Below are 27,877 nucleotides of genomic sequence, written 5' to 3'. Positions count from 1 at the left end.
TTCAGAAGGTTTTTTTGTTGTTTTGTAGGTGTGTATATGTTACAGTCAATGTGTAAAATGTGATTCACTCGGGCAATTCATAAAATGTCTAAATATTTAAGACATTTTACAAATTGACTGAAAAATCTGCCCATTTGTTTAACAGATTGACTCAAAACTACTGACATGTTCAACAGGGCTTAAAAACATCACAATGGACTAATTATACTAGGATTAGAAGCCAAAACAATTAGAAATGACCTTTGTCTTTCATTTTCTTTTAATCCTATTATTTTCAGTCACTGGGTGATGAAATCAAACATCAAAATGTTTGAACTGTTAATGAACACATTTCTATAGCCAATTAGTAAAATAACTGTACATTTAGGCGTTAACAAAACTGCCTTGGTGAAAATTTGAGTCATTTAACACATTGACATAAACATATACACGATAAAATGAGCAATGCTCAGGTGAAATATTTAGTTTGTATAACAAGTCAAAATTGTGTACGAAGCAAGTGTCTTATTAAACCTTTGTCACCTTTACTGATGCTACCCTAAAAGCTACCTACATTTCCTTATTATTTCCAAGACAAAAATGTATTTCATTTTGCTGATCAATGTGACGATATACCCTTATACTATCAATAAAAGCAATAAATGTGCTTAGGGTTGGCACAGCACAGGTCACGAACAAGTCAAGATTTATGGTATATCATCCAGATATCCACAGGAAAAAAACAATAACAATTCAAAGGCCACAACCAGTCCTGGTGAATTGTCAGAGATCAGTGTCCCTTTAACATCCACAATGAGGCAATGATAACGATGACATTTATGAAGTATTCAGCTTCCATCATTACCACAATGTGGGCACTTGATCATTAATTGTAAACACAGACTTTGCTTGAATTTCAAACACTGCCTATAATTATACACATACCTGACAAAGTATGAGATGTTTGATTGTTTTATGAATGTACAGCACATAAATGGAGTACAGCAAAATAATTTAACATCCCATTGACAAATGTGGCTGATGTCTACGGTATTCTTATTAAGAGTACAGCCTGTACTACAGGCCAATGCAAGAAGTGGTCACAACACTCTGACTGCCTCCCGACATTCATCTTTCTATGCATTGTGTGCAAACTCATGATTAAACTACAACATGCAACCCGTTTCAAAACGATGCATCCATGCTTGATGAAGCTGTCTGTGTGGATTTCTAATATTGATTTTTTTTATATAGATCTATGGTGGATTTCTAATAGATCTATTAATTTGTTTGGTTTTCTATATTGACAGGTCAAATGATATGTGGGAAGCTGCTTGACTTGGATCAGCAGAAACATTGAAATGAATCTAAATATATTTTTTTATTTAACAGTTTTGTAATTCTTCCACATTTTTGTTTCACTCATTGAGCCCACCTGCTGAAGCCAAGAAGGGGGAGATAACTCCATGCAAAATACCGTCTTTCACAAAACCATGACTGCAACTTTGGACGCCGCATTGCTCTCTGTGAATATTGACATCACGATCACTGACAATTAGTTTACACTTCACACATTCGGTCCACTCGGTCTTTCGACCTTTCTGTTTCTTCGACATTTCTGTTTATGAAGTTAAAAACGTGAAAGAAAACGTATTATCCCAAACACACATGGTTGCAGCCATGACACTTTTATGATCTCACGAAATCTCGTTTACCGCCTTTAATTTACGGGCCGTTATATAAACAAATACTGTACGTGTCACTTTTTCGTATTGTCTTGATTAAATCGGCGGTACCTTTATAGCTGACAAGATGAGAATATGACCTAATTACCCCCTGGGGAGACGGATGGAAGAAAACAGTTATTTGTCACGTGACCTAAAACGAGATTCGTGAGCAGCCATATTCGGCGAGTTTCTTCAGCAGTTGTAACGTTCGGAAAATGTTATTTGGAGTATGAGGAAACATGTAATCGTCTCCTGACGAGGAACTTGTCGATTGTTGTGTATTCGCCATATTTTAGACCCGCATGTGCAAGTTTAGGCGTTAACGTAGCAGAACATCACAATGATTATAGAAAATCTGGATGCTTTCAAAGTGTGGCTATCGAAAACACTGGATCCAATGTGAGTTTTAGCCTAGTCGAAATAGTGACTGTAACATGTTATATTAGAAACTAGGGATTTGTTTACTTAATGGGGTCTACGTTGTCACTCCATGTATGTTTATACTATACATTCGCGTGGAACATCGAGACGTCCATATTTTGTTGCAGAAATGTAAAATCAGTCTTATGTTTCGACAAGTACAACTGCGAAAACATTTACTGCTCGCAACTACATCCCTAAGAATCCCTCCCGCAGTAACATTCTTATTTTGAATCTATTTTTGCAATTGGCTTTATAAGCTCGTTTAGAGGGCATCTTAAGAATAGTGTATAAATAATTATACCCTCTTCTTCCCAAACCATGAATCAAGTACATCACATTATTTGACTGAATGTTTCGTTGAAAGTTATGAACCTGTTATGCCCAACCTATATACATGGGTTTTCTTATCCTGTTAGTATTCTGAGGTAATGTGGCTGCAAGAAACAGGAACATTACTGTTGATAAAATACATTGGTTTTGGAAGTTCACGGTCGTTCTTACAGCTTGGAAAGTCTGGTGCAAAATTATCATCATGCTTCATAAGAACAAAAACTACTGGACAGGGTTTGACATTTAACATTAGATCACTAATCTGAGACTGGTAATAGCCTATTTATGTATGACCAGCTATATATCTTTGTGGACTCCTCCTTTACCATTAGTTAGATGCAAATTAGTTTTGTGGACAAGTGAAAATAAAATAGCATTCTAACCATCTGGGAGGGGTTCGTAACTAGGTATTACTATTACGTAGTATTAGTGATCAACAGATGTTGGATGACTGAAAGTGAATTGGATCAACATGATCAGTACATAGCAACTGTTTTGAGCCACCTATATATTAGAGATAGGTATTTGAGGTTGGAAGTGTATCACAATATTTTACGATGCACAAGGTCGTATTGTGGTACGCATCACAGTATATTGTATAATTCTAAATTTTTGAATTGAGAAGCCATTTGAAACACCATTGTATGAATTAAAGTTCATAAATGTAACAAAACAAGCTGCTAGAACAACATAATGTTTACTTATTCAATAAATACGCACGAATGCACGCTCCGAATGCACTACCCGGATAATTGGGAAATTCTAATCATTAAACACATGATAAAAATTGCTGTTTGAAATATCCCCATATACTGAGCATTAAGAAATGACATTGTGATACGTATTGTGAAAAGAGTGAACATCATTATACCAATATACCAGTAATACCTCACACTCTTACTATATATTGACCATGATGACCTTCATGTTAATCTGCCTCTACATTTTTTAAGGATGTGGTGGGATTAGAGGCACTGTGCTCCAGTCTATTGCCCATTTCTAGATACACCGTCATATACAACCAAATCTTTGTCTTACAGTAAATGGTGTATCGAAATTAATAAACTAATGCTATGTTGTCTCCGATAGTGATATACATCATAGTTAATACATATATATCTTTAATTTTGAGTGAACAGACAAAAAGAGTTAAGTTGTGTAAGCTGTGTGACTTGACTTAAACATAGTGGGACTGCCCATGGGCAATTGTCTAGTCCTATGACTTTTGATGATGATGCTTGTCCATCATTATCGTGTCCATTTCTTTCAACAGCTGTGATGCAGACCCATCCACCTTATCTCGCTATGTATTGGCTTTGGTCAAGAAAGAAAAGTCAGAAAATGAACTCAAGGACATCTGTATGGACCAGCTTGATGTCTTTTTGCAGTCAAGTATGTCAACAGTCAACTGTTCAACAACCAGCTTGCGTTGACTCACTAATATTTTATATTGGCTATAAATAGCATAACAATTAACATTCAGAATGTCTTCTAGCCTATTTGTTTCTTTCCTACAATATTCCATCTTTGATCTCTAAAATTTAAAAACAATTGCTTGGGGGTTGTGATTCACCTGCGATAAGATGGAATATCTATTTATAAAATAAATGTAGTGTATCAGGATAAAATTTTATCGCATCCATAGCATCGGGATACATATCATACTTGTTACACACAGCAATTTGTTTTATGGAACTTTGTTGTCTGTAATTGTCATTGATTGAATTTCATACCCCAATTTTACTGACATTTTTCAGAGACAAAGGCATTTGTAGAAACACTGTTCACTGCATTGAAATCAAAATCCTACCTGGCATCTATAGTGCCTGATACTGTCAACAACACACCTGCAGTCATTACAGTCCCTAGTCAGACAACCAACAACTTGCCGATCATACCACCAGAAGCTGACAAGAAGAAAGACAGGCCAGAAAAACAGGTACCACAGATTAAGTAATTTGTTCCTAGTTATTTGCATTGTTCAGGCTTTTTCTACACCTGCTCCATCTGCAGCAAATGGCATTCACATTTCTCAAATCTCAAACCTGAATTGAAAATGACCCAATTCATATTATAACAGTTATTAAGACTAACGTCATGTCTTTGCAGAGACTGCTTGCATTTCACTGATAACAGAACCAGTAAACAAGTAAAAGTAGTCATATGGTATGGCAGTGATAAGATACATCTGAATTTAGGAAACTAAGCACATTGAAGATGATGAAAACAATGCTGTTTTTCCCCCAATTTGTCTACCAAGGGCACTTAATTTGGAATGCTAGAAGTAAATGATTATTTCGATTTTATTTTACTTAGATTTAGAGACAGAAGTAGTGTGTGTATATATATATATATACTCGGTGTATATGTGGGACATTAATTACATTGTTGCCAAAAGTGTCCCAAGGATTGTTTCAAATGTCACATTGATATAGTATGGTGCCAGAGAAAGACCATTGACCATGTTTCAATATTGTTGTCCAGATATCTGATGATGGCAGTCGGGACAATTCCAAGAGAAGACGATCTCGATCAGCAAGTCCTAGATCTAGAGGAAGAGACATGTAAGAAATGGTTTCAGATTTGAGTAAAGCATGTATGATGTATTTTGTTGAATGGTATGTCAGTAATGTATCAAGAGAACACATAACTTTTGACATGGCAACATTTTTTGGTAATTTTCTAGGGAGACTCATTAATAATTGACTTTCACTTTGTGTAAGTTCATTGGAGTATGACCTTCATAGAGTGCGGGCAAAACTATGAATGTCAGAGTCTGCTTCAGTCTGTGCCAGTTGGTGGTCATCTCTCCTTCTGTGCCTCAGCATGGGAGAGGGATACCAACAATCCCTTGATCTCGTCCACGGTCAGGGACAACCATTTGCCAACTTGGCGAGGTCATCCGCCTGCCTTTCAGGGCATTGGCTCTACTCCCAATCTGGTGGAGCAGACAAAGGCAGAAGTTCTTTGTTCAGAGGTTGCCGAGCTCTTGGTAAAGGCAGCTATAGAGATATTACCTCAGGGTCAGCAAGGAAACTTGTTTGATATACTTCCTGGTGGCCAAAAAAGATGGAGGCTTCCGACCCATACTGAATCAGAAGCCACTGAATGCAAAACTATATATCCCCACCTTCAAAATGGAGACATGGAGCCACATCTTGTCAAGTTGTTGAGACAACACTGAGTAATGCAGACATACACCAGCCATTTTGTTCTCTTAGATAAAAACACTATACTGCAATCTCCCTTGTCAACTATAACAACACATGCAACTATAGTTCAGTGTTCAACCCAGGCCGCACGATTGCGCGATTCACGCTAAAAAAAATCAAATCGCCCCTCATAAAAAAATCAAAGCGTGATCTGTAGTGCACAGTAATTTCTTGTATAGTCACTTACTTTATCAGCTGTTTATCCCTACCATTAGATTCAATACTCACTAAATCTTTAATCAATTAATGAAGAAAGACAGATCACAGCAAAATTGTAAACAACTGTCGAAGACCGATCGATAACAACCGGAAATTTGAACGAGTGATGTCCCTTGGGTTGCTGAATAAATTATTGATAGGATTGGCATAGGAAACGAAATTTATTTACTTTAGTAGAAAACGTATCAAAACTTTGATAAAAATTATGTTGTATGTTGTTGTTTAGTAATCAAAAACCTTTGACAAGATGTTTAAAGACAATAAATATTCTATCTTGAATAGTTCTGAAAATATTTTTGAGCATTTTAATTCGTTTTAGTTTCGTTTCTGAAATCACACAATATGAATCGCCGACTGTCATAGCAGACGATCTTTTGAATAGTGAATGACCATGTCGCGCCAAAACAAAAGAATTACAGACTTTTTTAATCAAAATCAAAAAGCACAAAGCATTGTTATTCATTTCAGTTCTTTATTCTGATCTGTTACACTTTTATATGATGATGTTCCAGTAAATAATACAAAAGAAGACATTTTTGAAGAAAGCAATTATCCCCCTGCTTTTTCAAAATCCCTCCTATTTTCTACATGATGTGGGGACAAGTCCCCCTTGATTTTCAATTCTGGGTTGGACACTGTGGTTTGAAAATCACTGACTGACACTGAGTTGGGCGGATGCACTCAGTCTGGTGTCTTATGCTCCACATGAGTGGATATTGGTCAGGAGTATGTTCTGTTCTCTGCAGATATTGTAAGCTCCATCTCAGGTGGATCTTTGGCCTCAGAGGTGAACTGTCAGATTCTGATGTTTTGCTCTCGGATCCAAGCTGATCAGGCTCTGGAGACAGACAGATGCCTTTCTGTTAAACTGGATCGGGATGACCCTATGGGTGTTTCCTCCTCCCGAAACCCATAATTCCGAAGGTTCTCACTCCGTTGCTCATCAAGCCGACTTGACAGCTCCTGTTTATCACCCATCTATGGTGAGAGGTTTTCTCAGGTTCTTCAGCTCTGAGGCTCAAGGCTCGTTCACTCACCCAAAGCCACTGATTCAATGGGTGGCTTGGCCGCTCTCTGCTCTCGTTTGCAATATCAATGCATTTCGCTGGCAGTTGCAAACATGTATATTGGTTTCAAGGCAGGACTACACTAACATTCAGTATGAGGATAGATGATCCCTGTATGATCTGCTGTATTTATCCAAGTTTCTGAGTTTCTCCAATCCTCTATGGATGAAGGATAAGCTCCCGCCACCATTCAGGGCTACTCGACAGCTATTTCCTCGTGTCACAACCTGGTCAGTGGTGTTACTAAGGGTCACCACCCTCTTGTACAGTGCTTTTTAGCGGAAGTTGACAGGATTCGTGCGGTTGGATATGTCACTTGTACTTGATTGGCCTTGTGGCCCTCAATTGCAACTTCTTTCTTCTCTTCCATTGAGGTTAGTGACATGTGAATGTGTTTCTTGTGGCTCTTACTTCAGAACGCAGGCTAGGCGATATTCATGCCTTTTCAACTGATCTGAACATGCTAGTATTCCACAAGGACAGAGTACCCATTAGGTTACCTGATACCTACCAACCTAAAATTGCCCACTCCTTCCATGTCGCGGCGCCTAGTGAGCTCCCCGCCTCTCTTTTGCCGCCCTCGTCACGAACATAGGCAAGGTTACGTCACTCTTTAGTTGCCGCAGGTTTTTAAATTGTTTTCCAACATGCCAGCAGTGATTTTGTCTTGAGAACATCTGATGGTTTACTTTTTGATGTGTATGAGAAGCTAATTGACTTGTAGCCAGGCTGTGGCAAGCTTGTTTCACAGGGTCACGTGGAACCTTCACTGATACTGGAAGTAGGTCAGTGCACACAAAGCTATATTAGATGACAATACCACTAGGGTTGTTGTTGTTTGTTAATCTCTTCATTAATATCACTATTAATACAGGTCTGTCACGAGGAGAGAATTTAAGAAGTTAAATGCAATGAGTCACACTAGAGAAGAATTATCCTCAATTACTTATTACCTATTCCAGGATGGTCTAACTAAAATAAACCATGTGGTTGGACTTGGGTGTCATTGTGCCCTACCCACTGATTTGTTTGGCTCAGACTCAGATATTTACAAGTTGCTGTGATATGGCTGGAATATTTGCTGAACTAGAAATTAATGGACAACTAATCATTACTAAGGCGACACGAGAAGGTTTCTCTTTGATATTGGTCAGAGGACCATTGGCTTACAGGTTGTAGGTACTTGTACGCATTTTCTTTTGTCTAGGCGAGATGATCGCAGACATCGCTATGACCGGTCTAGATACTCCCCTGACAGAGGGCGCTACAGTAGAAGACGCAGCAGAACGCCCAGCCCTCGGAGAAGAGACAGACGGTCACCTCCGAGAGGTCGTGGCCGATCACGTGATAGGTCTAGAAGTCCAAGGTCGAGGTCACGGTCTTGGAGCAGAAACAGATCTCGATCCCGGTCAAGGTCAAAGGGTAGGATCATTTTCTTTTATAGAATTTTTATCACATAACTTGCAGTTTGGAATATTTATCTTAAGCAAGATTATGTGAAGAAAGGGATAGTTTCAACAGCTAGGGGAAGAGGAATATCAGATACATGACATCACTGGTGAACTATCATTTCAGGCCGCCAGCCAGACAGTCGTGGATCAACTCCCACCCTGGACAATGGCCGATACTCAAATGCAAGTGCCATCCCAACCATTCAGAGTGTAGCATCATCAATTGCCCATGCAGACAAGCAGCAGCAAGGAGACACACCTCCTTCCGGGCCGCCTGGACCCCCCGGCCCACCTGGCCCACCTGGCCCACCTGGGTCCCGACCTAGATGCAGAGACTATGATGGTAGAGTTATTGATGAATCTTGCAACTGTTGTCTTGGGTCTACAGAAAATGTCAGGTCCCTAGTGCCCCATGGTTTTATTCCTTTGGGGACTCCGGATAACATCATTCAAAGGACGCTTTAGTCCCTTGGCTAGTCTTTTGGGGGATTCTGGGGCAGATCTTCCTAACCATGTAGATGCATGTAATATACCTATCAACATTTGTTTTATTCTTGTGGGGACTCACCCAGTACCCATTGCAAGTCCCATGTTTGAGGTTCAAAGGGCACAGTTGGCCCTTGGTTCGTCTCTTAGGGGATTCTGGGGACACTTGAGCATGTAATATACCTATCAACATTTTCTAAGGACCAAAAGAGTCATCTTTAGTCAAAGGTGTGATCCATAGGAAATGTTGAGTAGTATATTCAGTCAAACACCTATATGTTGAACATACAGTTGTCTCCAAGTAAAGCTTAGACCCTGCATATTCCTTCAATATTCATCATTTTTGGTGAACGTCAACTTCTGACACATCAGTGTTTGACTGTTTAAATCCCAACTTAGGTCTCAGAACTTTACTTTCAAACTTATATGCCACAAACAGTCTCAGGGTCCATTAATTATCCAAAAGTCCTCCATTAATCATTGATGACATGCATTCATTTCTTGTATTGATATGTCCATGTCTTAGTTTGTTGGCCAGTACATAATGCACTGTATCTTGTTGTTTCAGAAAAGGGATTTTGTATGCGTGGTGACCTCTGTCCGTTTGACCATGGCCTTGACCCGGTTGTTGTGGAGGACATAGCTATACCTAACATGTCCATTCCTCCACCATCTCTCGGTAGGAAGTTTTGCTTGTTGGACCTTATTTGTTGTGTAAACACAGAGCCATTGTATTTTACTGTTACTTTCCAAGGGCTGTTGACCTTGTTACATCATGAATAGGTCTCCAGTAACTCATGCTTGTCTTAAAGTGCCATCTAAAATGGGTATCATTAGTCAGGCTTTGTGGATTGGCTGATTGCTTGTCATTGTATCCCCACTTCCTAGGAGGTGATCATGCTATCAGTCACTGGTTTGCCCGACTGATCTATTTACATGCCGCATTGATATAGCTGGGACATTGTGGACTCCCATCATGAAAGAAAATGAACAAAAACATCATGAATAACTGTTTATGCCTTGACCTCACCTCTACCCATTTTATGCATAAAAGGGCCTTTCATTTCTTTATCACTGGGATTTGACAGGAACTGATAAAAAATGTGTTTGCAGATCTTTTAACTCTTTTGTGATTCAAGAGCAGAATAGATCCTTCTACCCCATTCTTGTTGTAAGGGTTAGCAATAATGAGAATCAGAGGGTAACAATGTGTAATCTGATTCATGAAGATCCGGTTAGAGGATAGGTCTTCAGCGAGCCATGCTTGCCATAAGAGGTGACTATGCTTGTCATAGTTTTGTTTTGTTTGTTGTTTAACGCCACACTCAGCAATATTCCAGCTATATGACGGCAGTTTGTAAATAATCAAGTCTGGACCACACAATCCACTGATGGACATCATGAGCATCGATCCACACAATTGGGATTGATGACATGCATCAACCAAGTCAGCGAGCCTGACCACCTGCTCCTGTCAGTCGCCGTTTACGACAAGCATAGTCACCTTTACGGCAAGTATGGGTTGCTGAAGACCTATTCTACCCCGGATCTTCTCGGGTCCATGCTTGTCATAGATAAGAGATGACTAATATGATCAGGTGGTCAGGCTTGCTGACTTGGTTGACGCATGTCATCATATCCCAATTGCATGGATTGATGCTCATGATGTCCATCACTGGATTGTCTGGTCCAGACAGACCCCCATCCTATAGGTGGAATATTGCTGAGTGCAGCGTTAAACAACAAACAAACAATGTGTAATCTGGCCTGATTATTTTGTATAAACAGTTGGTAGGGATGACTATTGGGGCTATTTTCACTACTGTGATCGTATTGCAATGGTTGTCAACTAGTACAATAGTATTATGATAGCAGTAAAAATACTTAAAACTTTTATTAGTCAAAGTAATAGAAATGAATAAAGTATTGCTGACAATGTCAAAGTCAGGCATTTTCCTCCCTGTTGCTACTCAGAAAAAAAGGGAAGTAACTCTTGCTAATTAAGATATGGCAGGTTTCAAATTCAAAAGTTTGAGTTTCCTTATAATTCATGTTTTATTCGTAACTGATCATCACTGATTGCGATTATTGAAGCAACCAATTGTTATGCATACTTTCGACAATAACATCAGTGTTTTTTTAATATTCCTATTGATATATTGTACAATCTAAGGGAAAACAGTTGCAATACATCGATAGTTCGCTGTGTCGTTATGTCCTTCAGAAAAGCATGAAATATTTTCTGGTTTGCTTGGCCCAGACATGGTTTTCCAGGCATGCGTGAATGCACAGAATGCTGATTGTAGTAACACTCAAGTCACTGTACAAATGTGGCAGTGTTCACTCTGCCATCAGGCATATTTGGACATTTTAGTCTTCCTCCAGTGTTAACATTGAGATTCGGGGTTGGAAATTAAGTTTTATTGGTCCCCAGAAACCTACACTGGTCGTAAGGGGCAACTTAATAGATCAGCTGGTTGGACTCGGTGACTTGGTTGATAGCACTAATTCTGTCAATTGTATATCATTGTGCCAGGAGGACCGCCACCGACTTCCGGACCCGGCTCTGGCCCACGTCCCCCTCCCCCAGGACCTGGAGGTCGAGGGGCGCCGCCTGGACCGCCACCTGGACCACCTCCAGGACCACCACCACCACCTCCACCAGGTGTACCTGGAGGCCCACAGTTCCCACCTCCCCCGGGCCAAGGGCCCCCTCCCCCTCCCGGCCCCCCACCCCCAGGAACTATGGGGACAAGACACATGCCGTCCCATCCACCAAGGACAGGGCCTGGTGGTAAGTCTCACTTTTACTTTTTGAGAAACAAGACATTTGATACACTATTCTTATGATAATTCTTATTTTATTTTACTTGTTTTATGGATTAGCATAATGGCTGAAGCATAAGAAGGTCTGACTCTGTTCAGTAGTCTTGCAAAAAGTAAATCGTCAGTTAATTATTGTTTTCCACCTGTTGTAGGTGAGGGTTACAATCCAGAAGCTCCTGCACTCACTTCTCGTCCACCTCCAGGTTTCTGGGGAAACCAGCGGGGTCCTCGTTCCCAAGCACCTTTCTTCAACCCCCAGGCACAGAGACAGAGGGATCTTGTCCAGGTCCCCACCCTCCCCGAGTCCCCACCAGAAGAACTGGAAGGTAAAGTTTGCATGTCTTACTCTGAAGTCCCATACCAAGATTGTTACAATAGAATTTATCAAAATAAGTTTTTACATTTACAGTATTTCATGTTAACTCACCATGACAACAAAACACTTGCATGTTTACATCAAACTAATCCTTAACTTCCTTATATTGAAATCAAATTTTTTAAGAAGATGTATTTTCATATACTTCATACAAATGTATCTAATTCGTGAGGTGCATAATTAGAAGTTAATATGATTTCAATTTCAATTACATGAATAAAGAATGCATCATAGCAAACTTGTGTAGCTTTTGAAAATATTTGACAGTGTGTGTGTATTTATCTCAGGAAAGAATGAGACGATGTCCAACTCCCCGCCACATCCCACTGTGTCATCAAGAGTAGTGATTCCTCAGAAGCGCACTCATGGAATGATGGAGGGTTATGGGCGGGGCCGGGGGCGGGGCAGAGGATACATGTCTCCAGCAAAGAAACCATTTGACTATGGAAGGCTAGGAGGTATGTCATATATAATGTTTGTGTCCACATCTATGTGGGGATTTTAGGTTAATTGGTCCTACAGTTGTCGGACCTATTTTTGTCTTAAGCGGTGAGACCGCTCAGTGGCCTAGTGGTAGAGTGTCCGCCCAAAGAGTGGAATGTTGTGGGTTCAATCCCTGGTTGCATCATACCACATTATGTTAAAAGATAGTACCTGTTGTTACACTGCCTGGTGCATAGCATTTAAGGGCTTAAACAAGGACTGATTGTCCAGGAGTCAGTTTTCAGTGTCAGAGTAGGGTAGCCATGTTAAATTGCAGCATTGTATCTCAGTAGGCTAGCACTATAAAATCGTTAATAGTCCGGACTAAGAGGCATCTTAATAGATCAGTTGTCAGGTCTGGTGACTTACTTGGTAATATGTCAACTAACCTGATGATGTGGAATGTCTCTCAGTAATCACTGGTTTGTCTTGTCCAAACTATTTTTTCCAGGCCACCGTCATATGGCTAGCATATTGCTGAATGTCCAATGAAGCAAATCTAATATGACCATTGTTGAAATTTATGTTTGTAATTTGCTTATGTTGTATCAATCAATGTATATTTTCTATCATTTGTCATTAATATTGCATATGCAAAATGAATTCAAGCCTTATGAACACTTTTCCAATGGATCCTGTATCTATTGTGTGTGTTGTTTGATGGATATTAAAGACTCTAGCTGTATGATGGCGGCCTGCATATATTGAGACTGGACCAGACAATCCAATGATCGATAGTCTGAGCAACTATCCATGCTGTCTGGGTACGAAGGCATGCAATCGAACAAGTCACAATTGCCTCTTACAACCAGCATAGATTGCTGGAAACCTATTCTAATCCAGAATCCCCACAGGGACTTGAGTACAGTTGATCATTATCCCATGCTGTTTGTTCGTCCGTCTTCACAAAGGGGACAAATGTTCTCAAAAACTATTTAAGTCAGAGAAATGAAATTTTACACACCTTTCTTACTGGTCATGATCTTGAATAATTTCGAAAATTTGTGTCGTTGATATAGTTTTTACAGAGTCATGGCCCTTCCTCCGTGCTTTCGTATTGGAGGAAACACGCTCACGAGGTTTTGGTAGACAGAGCATGCCCTGGGGAGAGGGAAAAACCAAGGGGGCGAGGGAAATTGTTTTCTCATACATGTACTTATAAAGCGAAAATAGAAACTTAAAACAACATTTATCAACATTTTTATGTTTCGAACATACTTTCCATGAACCTTAGGAAGCGAGCGTAAAATATCTGTTGCTGGGGTACAGATCGTGGTACACTCACTGGACTACAGATATGAAGGTCGCGAGTTCGATCCTCGGGAATATAAAGGAAACATTTGTCATTTGATTTTACATTTCATTACATGTTACAATCTGAACTGAAGTTATATTTATAAAATACCCAGGACATTATATAAAATCCCTGTGATATTATAGCAAATATGACTTGAATATCCTATAAAATTCCTGGGATATTATATAAAATCCCAGGGACATTAGAACGTCCCTGTTTATGAGATTTAACCCGACTGGAAAGTAAAACCTCAATAGGTTTTAATGCCTATAGAAAGAAGTCTCTTACTTAATAGCGATCCCAATGAATAGGTTTATGATAGTGGTTAAAGCTTTCCGAGTCGTGCCGTCACATGGGTACAATGTGAAAGCCTATTTCTGGTGTTCCCGTCGTTTGTGCCTTAAATTATTCTTTACGGAGTTACTGCCCTTTATTCATGTTATTTACATTGTGCATTGTGTGTGCAATGGGGACATGTTTTCTCAGAAACTACTGAAGTTACTTGAATGAAAGTTTGCATGCTAAACTGTTGCATGTGCTGAAATTAGCTTAGGCTAATAAAATAACAGTCTTGGTTCTCAGGCACTGCCCACATCATCATAAAGTAAATTGCATGTTTTGTTTTTGTTTCCATTTTCAATTTTTTTTGTGCATTGTGTTTAATTAATAGGATTTTTATGTTTTTTTGAAAATGGAAATAAAAACAAAACGTGCAGAAGACTTAATGATGATGCAGTTGGTGCCTGAGAAGCAAGACTATTATTTTATTTAGCCTTATCTAAGACTTATCAAGACTGAGTTGTTTTTACAGAGAAGGGACCTTTTGTGTGTGTTAGTTCAGATTTAATTACTTTTTTTAATGACACAAAGCGACCCAAGTGCCTATTTCTTCTTAAGGCTTTTATAGGACTCTTTTTTTTTTATAGTTTATATTCACTACTATATGAACAAACAAAATCCCAATGTGCACTAGGCAGGGGATTGTGATAAAGCTCTTTTAGTGTTAATTAATTATATTGCTGATAGAATATGTAAGAGTAGTTGTAATAAATGTCATCTTTTTTTCCTGCAGGTTTCAGACGACAATATAATAATGAAAATGCTACACTGGAAGTACGAAAAGTCCCACAGGAATTCAACAACATTGCCAAACTGAACGAGCATTTTGGAAAGTTTGGAACACTTGTTAATGTTCAGGTACAGTGCACAAAGTAGTAGGAGCAGATTTAGAACTTTAGAAGATTATTTCTACGAGGTCACATTTAGTTACTGGAGTCTCTATAAATAATTATTATCTACAATCAGTATGGAATTATGGTCTTTAAGAAAAAACCTTCTTTTTTTTATGAGGCTTGAGTAATGCGGGGCCTGCAACTTTCATAACAGGCAAGTCTCATCAATGAGATTTGTTGGGAATATATAAGAAGAATACTGGTGTGGCATCATTAGTTTACATGCTTTGTGACACAGCCACTTCCAGTATAGGCATAGACGTTCATGCAGAATTTGCTGAATCTCCTATGCTAAGATGCTACATGCCCCAGTGTGAGAATGATGGTGCTCTGGTTATAGATTTGCTTTGAGGGAGACCCCGAGGGAGCTCTAGTGACGTTCAGCAACAATGGTGAAGCCCATGCTGCCTATAAGAGCAGCGAGCCGGTGTTCAACAATCGTTTCATCAAGGTGTTCTGGCACAAGAAGAAGGAGATGGAGAAACCCGTGGAGACGGATCCGGAGGTGCTCAAGGCTCAGAACATACAGAAGCATGAGCAGCAGCAGCAGGAGAATCTCAAGCAGAAGGTCCTTGTTACGGTAACAGGCCAATGTCCAGTATTTAGATGTGTGAATACTCGGTGTTTACAGTGTTGCATCTTTTAGATGTTTGCGATCTTGTTGATTGTAGGTTTGCCCTGAAGGAGTGGATCGTTGATCATGCTTTAGTTACTGGTTGATAGGCTCAGACAGTATATTTATAGGTCGCCATGATAAAGAGTGAACATTATTTCACTCACAAATCTTATAACCCAACCCCCTAGATCTTTCAGCTTTATCATTAGGATATAACTTTGAAAATGTTTGGTAAGGATATAGGTCCCCAGCAACCTATGCTTGTCATAAGAGATGAATAAATGGATTGGCTGGTCAGGCTTGGTGACTTGGTCAACACCATGTCATTGTATCCCAGATCAATGCTCATGATGTCAATCACTGGATTATCTGGGCCAATATTGCTGAGCATGGCCTTATCCAACAAATGAATAGAACATAATATCAGGCTATTCTTGTTTCAATATTAATTTCAAACTTGATTTTGTGTTCAGCAAGCTTCACATTGACCACGTTACATGATTCTGGAGGCCAAGGCATATATTATGGAGACCACATGTTTTTGTAGGCCCTACACAAGGAATGCAATCATAAATCAATTGATAATTCCTCTTTCTCTCCAGTTCTCAACCACCCAAGAAAGTTTGCCAACTCCCGACCAGCTCCGCATCCCAGCTCGAGCCCGTCTCGGTGTACCACCAGCCAGTAAACTCAAGTTGAACAACTCGGGGACAAAAAACCCTGAATCACCAACAGACAAGGTAGAGACACGATTGCTTTTTCCATGTGAAATCATATTAATAGGCCAATAACATGACAAGAGATTTGACAGTATGTACGAATAAGCGCATGCCTTTATTTTATTGAGGTTTTCTAATCAATGTGCATTCCTATTGCAGTCCCAACTCCATGGGGAGTATGCAACCAAATCTGCTTGCTAGGTGCCTTCACATGATAATCCCATTCTACCATGTTCTATGTCATGTCTTGAAACTATTCATTTATTACATGACCAATGAAGATCCAGGGTAGAATAGGACTAACGTGATCGGTCAGACTCGCTGACTTGGTTGATGCATGTCATCTTATCCCAATTGCGTGGGCCAATACTCATGATGTCAATCACTGGATTGTCTGGTCCAGACTCGGTTATTTACAGACCACCGTCATATAGCTGGAATATTGCTGAGTGCGGTGAAAACAATGAACAAACAAACAAATCATTTATTACATACTATGATTTGAGTCTGATGTGTTTTATGCATTTCGTGTGTGTCCCATGTGAGGTTATTCAATGCTGTAATGCTCCCAGCAGAACACTGATGCCCATATCGTTTTGTATGTTGGCCCATGGCCAAGTAAATGGCAAGCTACATGCTTACATGCCCAAGCTAAATTACTGATATTTTGATGAATTGTTTTACAGCTATGAGTTGTTTCAAGTAGATTCCATTCATTTACTTTGTCCTAGACATCAGAACCTTTGAACTGGCTTTTTGTGTGAGGTAAAAGCAACGTTTTGTTCCTACAGGGTATTGTGTACACATCATCCGTGGGCAACCTGAAGAAGACAGTATTCAATGCAGAAGCTCTGAAGCACACAAAGGCCTCTCTCTCAAGTCCAACAGCGGTCAATACTGCGGACTTTGTGACCAAAATTGAGGCCATCAAGAAGGCAGAAGGGTTAAAAAAGGTGTGAAGGAGAGACTTGATGCAAGAACTTTCAGTCTGTGGGATTTCTTTTTTAGTCACGAGGGGGCACGGATGGCCCAGTCGTCTTAGGTGCCACGATTCGCTGTGCAGAGTTGCGTCCCTTGAACATGCCAGAAACCTATGATTGCGGGTTTGAATCCCGGTTCGCCCCGATTATGTTTCTAGGTTTGTCAGCCCCATACCCGTGCTCGTGGGTTTCCCTGAAGTGGTAAACGTCTGAGACCTGCATCACATCACGCCGCGATATAACTGGAATACTGTTAAAAGCGGCGTGAAACCAAACTCACTCACTCACTCACTTTTTGAGTCACTAGACTGAACATGGCTCTACGCAGTTGAGTTATCACATGGACTATTATTAGCTGAGCTTACTAGACGAAACAAAATTTTATTTGACTCAGGCTAGCGGCTAAAGTTGAAGACTGTAATACTCCTTGAGTACATTTCTGACCCATATTTTTGTTGTAGTAATTGTAATGCTTTGGAAATATTATTTTGCTCCTTTGTAAGTATGCACCTATTTTGCAGTTGTTTGAGTCTCTTCTATTTGAAGTAGATTTGAGATTCGGAACTATTGCCGTGTAATTAACCACATGTCCCTTTACAAGGGGACTAAGGTGGCACAGTTAGCTTGCAGAGTTGCAAACCTCAGGTATGCCAGGATGATGGGTTCCATTTCAGTGTCCTTGATAATGATCTCGTGGATTGTTATCCCCCGCCGCGCGAAAGCGCGAAGCGGGGGATATAGTATTAGTACGTCCGTCCGTACGTCCGTCCGTACGTCCCACCTGTTTGTTGCCGCGATATCTCAAGAACTAAACACTGGATTGTCTTCATATTTGGAACTATGGTGTATATACAGACTCCGCAGACACCAGTCGGTTTTGGTGACCTTGACCCCATTTTCAAGGTCACAGCAGGCATATCTGCTTTTGGAGTTGGAAAACGGTGTTGCCGCAATATCTCAAGAACTGATCTCTGGAATGTCTTCATATTTGGAACTATGGTGTATATACAGACTCCGCAGACACCAGTCGGTTTTGGTGACCTTGACCCCATTTTCAAGGTCACAGCAGGCATATCTGCTTTTGGAGTTGGAAAACGGTGTTGCCGCAATATCTCAAGAACTAATCTCTGGATTGTCTTCATATTTGGAACTATGGTGTATATACAGACTCCGCAGACACCAGTCGGTTTTAGTGACCTTGACCCCATTTTCAAGGTCACAGCAGGCATATCTGCTTTTGGAGTTGGAAAACGGTGTTGCCGCAATATCTCAAGAACTAATCTCTGGAATGTCTTCATATTTGGAACTATGGTGTATATACAGACTTCTCAGACACCAGTCGGTTTTGGTGACCTTGATCCCATTTTCAAGGTCACAGCAGACAAATCTGCTTTTAGAGTTGGAAAACGGTGTTGCCGCGATATCTCAAGAACTAAACACTGGATTGTCTTCATATTTGGAACTATGGTGTATATACAGACTCCGCAGACACCAGTCGGTTTTGGTCACCTTGATCCCATTTTCAAGGTCACAGCAGGCAAATCTGCTTTTGGAGTTAGAAAACAGTGTTGCCGCGATATCTCAAGAACTAATCGCTGGATTGTCTTCATATTTGGAACTATAGTGTATATACAGACACCGCAGACACCTGTCAGATTTGGTGACCTTGACCCCATTTTCAAGGTCACAGCAGGCAAATCTGTTTTTGGAGTTGGAAAACGGTGTTGCCACAATATCTCAAGAACTAATCGCTGGATTGTCTTCATATTTGGTACTATGGTGTACAGGCGGGGGATATTTCGTCACTCTGTGACAAATACTTGTCAACATTAAACCTATGCTCTTGGGTTTCATCATAGAGGTAGAAATTATTAACAATGATATCTATTGTTCCCATGATCTTGGGTTTGAATCCCGGTTCTCCATGATTGTGTTTCTTGGTATGTCAGCATCATGTATGTGCTCCTTGGCTTCACCAAGATGTTAAAGGTGTTAGACCTGCATCCCGTCAGGCTTTCCTGCCACATCAACATGATCAAGCTGACCAACATGATTATCTGCGCGATAATCATGGTTTTGTTGCAAGAGGTGTTAAACCCAACTCCTTATCTTCCCTCAGGAGGCTGCCAAGAAGCGGCTGGAGATTCAGCAACAGAAGCAGGAGCTGCTGAAGAAGCAGATAGAGCAACAGAAGGTAATGCTAGACATAAATATAGGAGTGAAACTTTAATTGACACTTCAGAAAGTGTTCGTACATTTATTTCTGCATGTCCTTTTAGATGTATAATTTCCATACAAGTTACATTCACATTTGGTAATGGCTTGATCAGAGTAATCTCATTGAAAATGTTCTGAAATCGAATATGGTGTTAAACATCAATTGGAATTATTATTTTAAGAGAGGTGGTCGGTTAGCCTAGTGGTTAAAGCGTTCACTCGTCACGCTAAAGACCCGGGTTCGATTGATGACATGGGTACAATGTGTGAAGCCCATTTCTGGTGTACCCCGCCGTGATATTGCTAGAATATTGCTAAAAGCGGCGTAAAACCATTCTCACTCACTCACTATTATTTTAAGAAAACCAAAATAATAACCTCGCACTGAACCTTTGCTGGTTGTCTTCACTAAGTTTTAAGCTTTTATGTAATTGTGATTTGTCTCCACATTGTTTATATGCAAGTTGGTGTCATCTGTTGCAGCAACTGGTATCACATGCAGTTGTTGTTAATGTTCTAATTTCTTTTTCAGAAATTGATTGAAAAGATGGAGAAGAACAAATCAATGAGCGTTGAAGACAAAAGTGCTATCATGACTGTGAGAGTTTCTCCATTTGCCACATGGATTTTCCTTCACAGTAGCAGACATTAGTTGATGTGAAATTATTCAAGCTGATTATTAAAAGTCCCGTGAAATGGGAACTGCATGTAGGCTTGGTTGGAAAATTGGACTGCAGGTTCAAATGATTTTTCTAATGACCACCACACAAATGTTTTTGACATTAGAGATCATTCTTCCTTTGACTTTTTCCAAAATTGCCCTTGGGAATGGGAATTCTTTTAGGACCTGTCATGAAAAGGTCCAGGTCACGACTTTTCCCAGAAAGTACTCTAGCGTTTATGATTATCTTAGTATACCTTCTTTAGGATGGGGCCTTGTTTTAAAAATGTTTGGTCAAGATTAGTGAAAGGTCAAGGTCGGCGAAACATGTTTTTTTTTCATTGCCAGTTTCTGAGGCCTGGTTGCCTTTGCGGCTATGTAACTTTATGTTTGCATGTATCATTAAAAATCCTATCACATGTAATATTGTTGCTGTGTCTATAAAAGGTCAAGGTCATCTTAGGATATTGTGAAACATCATTACTAATACATATTTACTTAATAATCCAGACTTGACATACATTTTTTATTTAAAGTTGTCAAGATCTGGAAGTACTGTTTTTTAGATGAGTTAGGACATTTCACCTGTGGTATTTTAAGACGTAAGAAGATTTGAGGAAATGTGTTTCTTTGTAAATAACAAACTCGTTTTGTTTATTATTAACAGAACAAACAGGCCCATATCGTATCATATCAAATGTGCAAATAATGGATGAATAATTTGTTTATGGACCATTTGCCCCATGACAATGTTTCAGACTCTAAAAGCTGTGTCTGGCTGCATAGACAAGCTGAAGATGGAGCTAATGCCCAAGATGGGGGGAATGTCGCTGGTGAAGAGCCCTGAGCAGGTAGCTAGCCTTCTTAATCTGATACTGGCTGATCTCAACATCACGCAGGCAATTCATGTTTTAATTGTCACCAGTGGGGGGACTTGTTTGTACATACATTAATACATCATCAAGTGCAAGAATAACTCCCATTATTCATGATAGGTTAGAGTTCTCAAAAATCATATGTGCACCAGTGCAAATATCACTTCATGTGCATTAGTGTATTGTTGACGTCATTCGAGCTTTATTGTGACATTAAGTCAGAATGAGGTAAGGCTAGAAACTACATCACAGCTGAAGATAGTTGATGTCTTTCAACAATTGTGATTTCTAAAGGTAGGGTGGTGGGGTAGCCTAGTGGTTAAAGCCTAGTGGTATAACACATGCTCATATAATCATGATAATAGTCTCTATGTATGCATTCATTGTTAACTGATATTTAATGATAATTATAATGATGTGGACTATATGGTCTCACAGATTGATCTGTCGTCTCGTTTGTATTGGCACCCAAGATGTTTTTATGCAACAATTCAAGTCATACTAAGAATTTTCTGCTTACAAAGCATTCTTTACAACAGGCTCGGCGTGAGATCCTAGACACTGAGCTGGAGCTGATGACGAAGACTGGGAACGGAGAAGACACGACACTGCTGAAGAAGAAGTTGATGGAACTTACCCGGGAGGTAGGTAGACACCAGCAGTTGTTTTAATAATACAAAAAATATTGCTCAAAGGTGCTTTACAGATTTATTTATACCCTGGTCAATGTATCAGTGTGCACTAGACTTTCATTCTCAGCTTCTCCTTCTCATCCTAACAGGTACCCTTTCACTGCTGGGTGACCACATATTCCAATTGCATGGATCAATGCTCATGATGTCAAGCACTGGATTGTCTGGTCCAAACTTGATTATTTACAGACCACCGTCATATAGCTGGAATATTGCTGAGTGCGGCATTAAAACAACCAACCAACAAACAAATATGAAACTGTAGCTTTATGTGCAACTTAAATTGTTTTGAACATTTTGTTGAAATAAGAAAATATTTAACCAATTGTAGAGTTTCATCAACACCATGAGAATAATATTAGAATAAGTGCTCTCTAGAGTATGGAACAATACCTATTCAGAGTTAACCTTCAGCCAAGTGTTTTTAAGTTCTGTTGAATCCTCAACTGATGTTGATACTTTGCTTGTGTGATTTAAGGATACCCCATGATTAAATGTTGTCAAACTTAAGCATTATGATGTCAATAAGAGGCATCTTGAGGCTCAGTTATTTACAGGCTTTCATTTGATATTGCTGAGAGTCATTAGATAATACCCACAAACACATTCTTTCATTTGTCTTCTAGGCAACTGCCATGGGTCTCCTGGACAGCAAGGGAAGGGGAAGGGGTCGAGGCCGCGGCATGGTCACAAGAGGAGTTGGTCGAGGTCGAGGGTCATGGATGGGTCGTGGGAGAGGGAGAGGAGCTGCTGCTGGCAGTCTGTCATTAGACAAACGCCCAAGGACGCTTCAGATCAAGGGATTTGATCTGGAGGAAAAGGAAGAGATCAAACAATTTTTCAGTGTAAGACTTCCGTCAGTGTAGTAGGATTTAGATTTAATCACTGACTACTTACTGTTGACAGGGTGGCTGTGTAGCCGAGAGGAGAAAACGTTTTCTACTCACGCCACATGGGTACAGATCACCTGTTTTTATATTGCTAGAGCAAATGCTTAATCACGTATTGCTTATATTGGACTTTGGCATTATTCTTGTTTTATGTCAGGATTACTTGTTAACTAGAAGGGGGCACAGGTGCCCCAGTCGTCTGAGGCGCCACGATTCGCCACAGAGTTGCGTCCCTTGGGCACGCCAGAAACCTATGATTGTGTGCTGAATCCTGGTTCACTCCTATTATGTCTCTAGATTTGTTAGCACCATACCCATGCTCGTGGGTTTCACCGAAGTGGTAAACGTCTGAGACCTGCATCACTTCGGGCTTTGATCCAACATTAAGCTGACACGCCTCGATATAACTGGAATACTGTTAAAAGCGGCGTTAAACCCAACTCACTCACTCACCATATCTCCTAAACTTCGCCAAGAGGTACTCTTCTTGAAACCGTGCTCACACAAAGATCAGATTATCAACAGATGCCTTTAGCTATTTAGGGATTTTAAGAATTCATTTTTTGCCTGTTTCCATGGCAGCAAGTTTGACTTTTCTGATATAACCGTGATATAACTGGAATACTGTTAAAAGCGGCGTTAAACCCAACTCACTCACTCACCATATCTCCTAAACTTCGCCAAGAGGTACTCTTCTTGAAACCGTGCTCACACAAAGATCAGATTATCAACAGATGCCTTTAGCTATTTAGGGATTTTAAGAATTCATTTTTTGCCTGTTTCCATGGCAGCAAGTTTGACTTTTCTGATATAACCGTGATATAACTGGAATAATGTTAAAAGTGGCGTTAAACCCAACTCACTCACTCACTCACTCACTCACTCACTCACTCACTCACTCACTGTTAACTAGAAAAAAAGAAAACACAAATAATTTCGGGTGGTCCTAAGACCGCCAATGTGTATTAAATGGTTACATTGTGTGACCTTGCTGATTGAGTGTCATCGTACCACAGTAGTGTGGATTGTTGCTCATGTTGTCAACCACTGGTTTTGCCTGCCCTAAACTGATGATTACAAGACTCTGTGATCTAGCTTGGATACTGCTGAAAGTCACACAAAATAGTCGCACCACTCCATGGTCTAGTGGTAGAGCGCCACACGGAGAGCGGAAGGCTGGGTGTTCGATCCCCAGCCTCGTCATACCAAAAGGCATTAAAAGATGGTACCTATTGTTGCCCTGCCTGGTGCTCTGCATTAAGGGGCTAAAAGAAGGACTCATTGATTCATGTTGATGTGCATGTTGCTTGCAGCAGACCTGCATGACCGAGAAAGTGGACTACAATGATGACATTCCAAGTGCAATAATTACGTTCTCAACCAGGAAGGATGCAGAGAAAGTGAGTCATTGTGTAATTTAATGAACATTTTGTCAAGATGTTTAAAGACTTGTCAATTCTTAGCTTATCCCTCTTTATTTTTTTAATAATATTCAAAAACATTCAGTTAAACTACATGGTCCATTTGGTCCTATTATTTCATTTTGATAAAGTTCATATTGAGATATTGAGCTATTTTAGCGGAAATTTAAGAAGACAAAGAGAGCAGATGTTTCCATCTAAGCCAATGCATGTTTGACAATATTCTTGAAATGACATCCTGTGTTGTGCCATGTCTGACAGATAAATGTGTTGCAGGCCATCAGTCGAGGAAACAAGTACCAGAAGCCTCTGAATATACAGTGGTTCACTCCACTGCTGAGGACTGTCAGCGTAGTCAGTGATGACAGTCTGTCCGGAGCTTTGGAGGAAGATGATGAAGATGAGGTACTTCTATACAACTGCATGTCATATTCATAGTAGAATAGGGCAGTCGGGTAGACTAGTGGTGAAAGCGTTTGCTCATCATGCCGAAGACCCGGGTTCGATTCCCGACATGGGCACAATGTGGGAAGCCCATTTCTGGTGTTCCCCACTGTGATATTGCTGGAATATTACCATACTCACTCACTCACTCACTCACTAATTTGATGGCTTCCAGGAGCACTAAGTTAAAATTCCTAGATAAATCACTTGGGGTGTATCATGTTGAATGTGATTGGCAATTCTTTTGCTCACATGGTCAAAGAGTAATTATTCAGCTCATCTATTAGAGCAATAAAATCCAGCATGAGTCCACCTTTAGTTTTTCTGAATGTGGTCTTAGGAATCGAAATTTGCTGGTGGGAGTTGTCCTTTAGGCAAACCCAAACTGATGATTGGAACCATATCCGTCCTTGTAATGATTCTCATGGGTTTCAAGTAAGTTATGAGCATCAAGAGGCTACATCACTTTCAGCTATCCTACCACATTACCTGATGCATTGTGATAGTGTCGAAACACTGTTCAAAGTAGCGTTAAACCCAGGTCACTCACTCACTCACTCTATGCTGTTACCAGAGTCAGGTTGAGGAAGAACTGGATGAAGCGGGACTGCTGGGGGCAGACGATGAGGAGGACGAGGATGAAGAGTCTCGGTCATGGAGGAGGTAGTCTTCAAGAAAGGTCAAGGCCAAATGTCAGAGAAGAATCAGGAGGTGGTGAAGAAGTGCAGCTGAATTGTTATTACTTACTGCGTCCTGTTTTGTACTAGACCACATGACCACATGCATGCACACAAGGACACCTACACTACATGCATGCAAAGACACCTGCTTATAAACTGCTCAGCTTTGGACAGGGACACTGTCATTTTTCATAGTAATATTTTTTATGCGTTTGGGGTATGCCGTAACAAGAGGGATGACCCTATGAAGAGTTCAATAGGATACGAGTGGTCATGCACTGACACATTCACACTCTGGCTTTCATGTAAGGACACATGCATATGTGAGTGTCCTGACACAGCTACATGCAGATGTGTCTGCAACCACAGGCATTCAAGTGTACATTTAGCCCAGTATTCTGGAAACCCTGCTTTCATGATGATCACTGCTGGAACATCTACGTGTGTACAAAGGGACGTGATACTCAGAAAATTTGTTATTCAAACTGGGAATGGAACACTTGGGAAAATAGGGTTTCGCTGCATTAATAAGCATCTCAACATGGACTTAAACATTGCATTAACATACTGGTTGAACAGTAATAATACATGCAAGGATGATAAGATCATTTGCATTCATTAAACCTGTAACAGAAACTATGTGACTTTATTTGGATCTCTTGCATGACGAAGTACCTAGGCTTTCATTTTCACTGTCTTGATTCATTTGTGTATCACAAAATTATTTGAATGTGTGGGGGATATGTGGTTGTATTTGTGAGAAAAAGAAAATTATAGTCCCGTTTCTTGTATGTAAGGATTGAAGAGTGAGGTGCCTTTCAGTGTTTGGAATAGAATCAGTAATGGATGGACAAAATGTTTTCATATGTAGTCTCAGTTAATGTTGGACTAGAGGATGGCAACAAAGTCATGATCCTGCATCTCATACTTCAAGTTCAATGTGTCATTCAACTCTGTGACATTAGAATGGCCTAACAATCATAAGTGATTAGCCATACTAAGCCAGGTAATGGATGAGCTAGGCCTAGGGTAAAACTGGTCAAGGCATGTGCAGGACTTCGTGTAAGCTGGGTCAAGGCATGTGCAGCACCCAGAGTAGGCCGGGTCAAAGGGTGTGCAAGGACCTCGTGTAAGCCCGGTCAATGTATCCGCATGACCTTGTGTAAGCTTGGTCAAGGTATGCCCACAACCTTGTGTAAGCCTGATCAAGGTATGCGCAGGACCTTGTGTAAGCCTGATCAAGGTACGCGCAAGACTTTGTGTAAGCCCGGTCAAGGTATGTGCAGGACTTCATGTAAGCCCAGTCAAGGTATGCCCACGACCTTTTGTAAACCCGGGTCAAGGTATGTGCAGGACTTCATTTAAGCCCGGTCAAGGTATGTACAGGACCTCGTGTAAGCCCGGTCAAGGGATGCGCAAGACCTCGTGTAACCCCGGTCAAGGGATGCGCAAGACCTCGTGTAACCCCGGTCAAGGGATGTACAGGACCTCTTGTAAGCCCGGTCAAAGTATGTGCAGGACCTTTTGTAAGCCTGGTCAAGTGATGCGCAAGACCTCGTGTTAGCACGGTCAAGGGATGTGCAGGACCTCGTGTAAGCCCGGTCAAGGGATTCGCAAGACCTCGTGTAAGCCTGGTCAAGGGATGCGCAAGACCTCGTGTAAGCCCGGTCAAGGGATGCACAGGACCTCTTGTAAGCCCGGTCAAGGGATGTACAGGACCTCTTGTAAGCCCGGTCAAAGTATGTGCAGGACCTCGTGTAACCCCGGTCAAGGAATGTACAGGACCTCTTGTAAGCCCGGTCAAAGTATGTGCAGGACCTCGTGTAACCCCAGTCAAGGGATGCACAGGACCTCTTGTAAGCCCGGTCAAAGTATGTGCAGGACCTTGTGTAAGCCTGGTCAAGGGATGCGCAAGACCTCGTGTTAGCACGGTCAAGGGATTCGCAAGACCTCGTGTAAGCCCGGTCAAGGGATGCGCAAGACCTCGGGTAAGCCCGGTCAAGGGATGCACAGGACCTCGTGTAAGCCCGGTCAAGGGATTCGCAAGACTTCGTGTAAGCCCGGTCAAGGGATGCGCAAGACCTCGTGTAAGCCCAGTCAAGGGATGCGCAAGACCTCATGTAAGCCTGGTCAAGGGATGTGCAGGACTTTGTGTAAACCCAGTCAAGGGATGTACAGGACCAAGAGTTAGCCTGCTCAAGGGATCTCTGTAACTTATGAATTACAACGAAAATAGACATTGTAATTTGTGCTGTGTGCTGGCAAGGTTAACATGTATTTTAGAAAGAAAACGGATTGAATGTGATAAATCAAGGTTGTTGAAACCTTAGTGGGGCAACGTGCAGGTTGATTGCAGAAGCTTTCAAACTGTTAGCTTATTTTGTAAATGTTTCCAAGTGCCTTTCAAGAGGGTTGTTTTTGTAATGTAGACACTGAGGAGATACTGCAACCACAAATGTCTTTTATTCTGCCAGAGTTGTTTAGTGAACTGCCAGGGTTTGGTGGAGATGTTTTCATATTAAGTTCGTATCATGTGAACACTATTATCAGTACAACTAATGCCAATTTATGTTT

General features: G+C 40.7%; 2 protein-coding genes across 4 annotated transcripts in view; one reads left to right on the top strand and one right to left on the bottom strand.

Annotated features, from left to right (window-relative positions):
* Positions 1-1,653, bottom strand: part of LOC139449781 (ATPase family gene 2 protein homolog A-like) — a 28,561-nt gene extending 26,908 nt beyond the window's left edge. Inside the window, exon 1 of the mRNA XM_071231309.1 lies at positions 1,415-1,653. Within this exon, the coding sequence (XP_071087410.1) occupies positions 1,415-1,595 (181 nt within the window). The 5' untranslated portion in view covers positions 1,596-1,653. The remainder of the gene's footprint in view (positions 1-1,414) is intronic.
* On the top strand, positions 1,520-25,316 carry LOC139449764 (RNA-binding protein 26-like). Of its 3 annotated transcripts, none has more exons than XM_071231293.1 (22): positions 1,520-2,105; positions 3,733-3,851; positions 4,217-4,398; positions 4,944-5,023; positions 8,165-8,379; positions 8,533-8,751; positions 9,463-9,573; positions 11,431-11,688; positions 11,873-12,046; positions 12,384-12,554; positions 14,949-15,073; positions 15,449-15,688; positions 16,327-16,464; positions 17,235-17,396; positions 19,543-19,617; positions 20,173-20,238; positions 21,060-21,152; positions 21,701-21,820; positions 22,495-22,713; positions 24,075-24,158; positions 24,456-24,584; positions 25,198-25,316. In XM_071231293.1, the coding sequence occupies exons 1-22, from the start codon at positions 2,047-2,049 to the stop codon at positions 25,288-25,290; spliced, it is 3,132 nt and encodes a 1,043-aa protein (XP_071087394.1). In that variant the 5' UTR covers positions 1,520-2,046; the 3' UTR covers positions 25,291-25,316. The 3 variants fall into 3 exon arrangements, with proteins under 3 accessions (XP_071087394.1, XP_071087395.1, XP_071087393.1); XM_071231294.1 differs by having other exon boundaries at positions 1,521-2,105; positions 21,716-21,820; positions 24,072-24,158; XM_071231292.1 differs by having other exon boundaries at positions 1,521-2,105; positions 24,072-24,158.
* Positions 25,317-27,877: the final 2,561 nt, after the last annotated feature.

This window comes from Haliotis cracherodii, unplaced genomic scaffold (assembly GCF_022045235.1).
Source record: "Haliotis cracherodii isolate W230 unplaced genomic scaffold, xgHalCrac1.p SCAF_8, whole genome shotgun sequence".
In the NCBI taxonomy this organism is placed as follows: Eukaryota; Metazoa; Mollusca; class Gastropoda; order Lepetellida; family Haliotidae; genus Haliotis; species Haliotis cracherodii.
Note: the sequence above shows the minus strand (reverse complement) of the source record. Positions and strands in the feature narration are given on the sequence as shown.

What these genes read in the sequence shown, in the direction of transcription:
- LOC139449764 (XM_071231292.1), top strand. Translation starts at nt 2,047, where the DNA reads ATGATTATAGAAAATCTGGATGCTTTCAAAGTGTGGCTATCGAAAACA. An exon ending in CCCACCAGAAGAACTGGAAG is followed by an intron (nt 12,047 to 12,383) that starts GTAAAGTTTGCA and finishes TATTTATCTCAG; the next exon opens with GAAAGAATGAGACGATGTCC. An exon ending in GAACACTTGTTAATGTTCAG is followed by an intron (nt 15,074 to 15,448) that starts GTACAGTGCACA and finishes CTCTGGTTATAG; the next exon opens with ATTTGCTTTGAGGGAGACCC.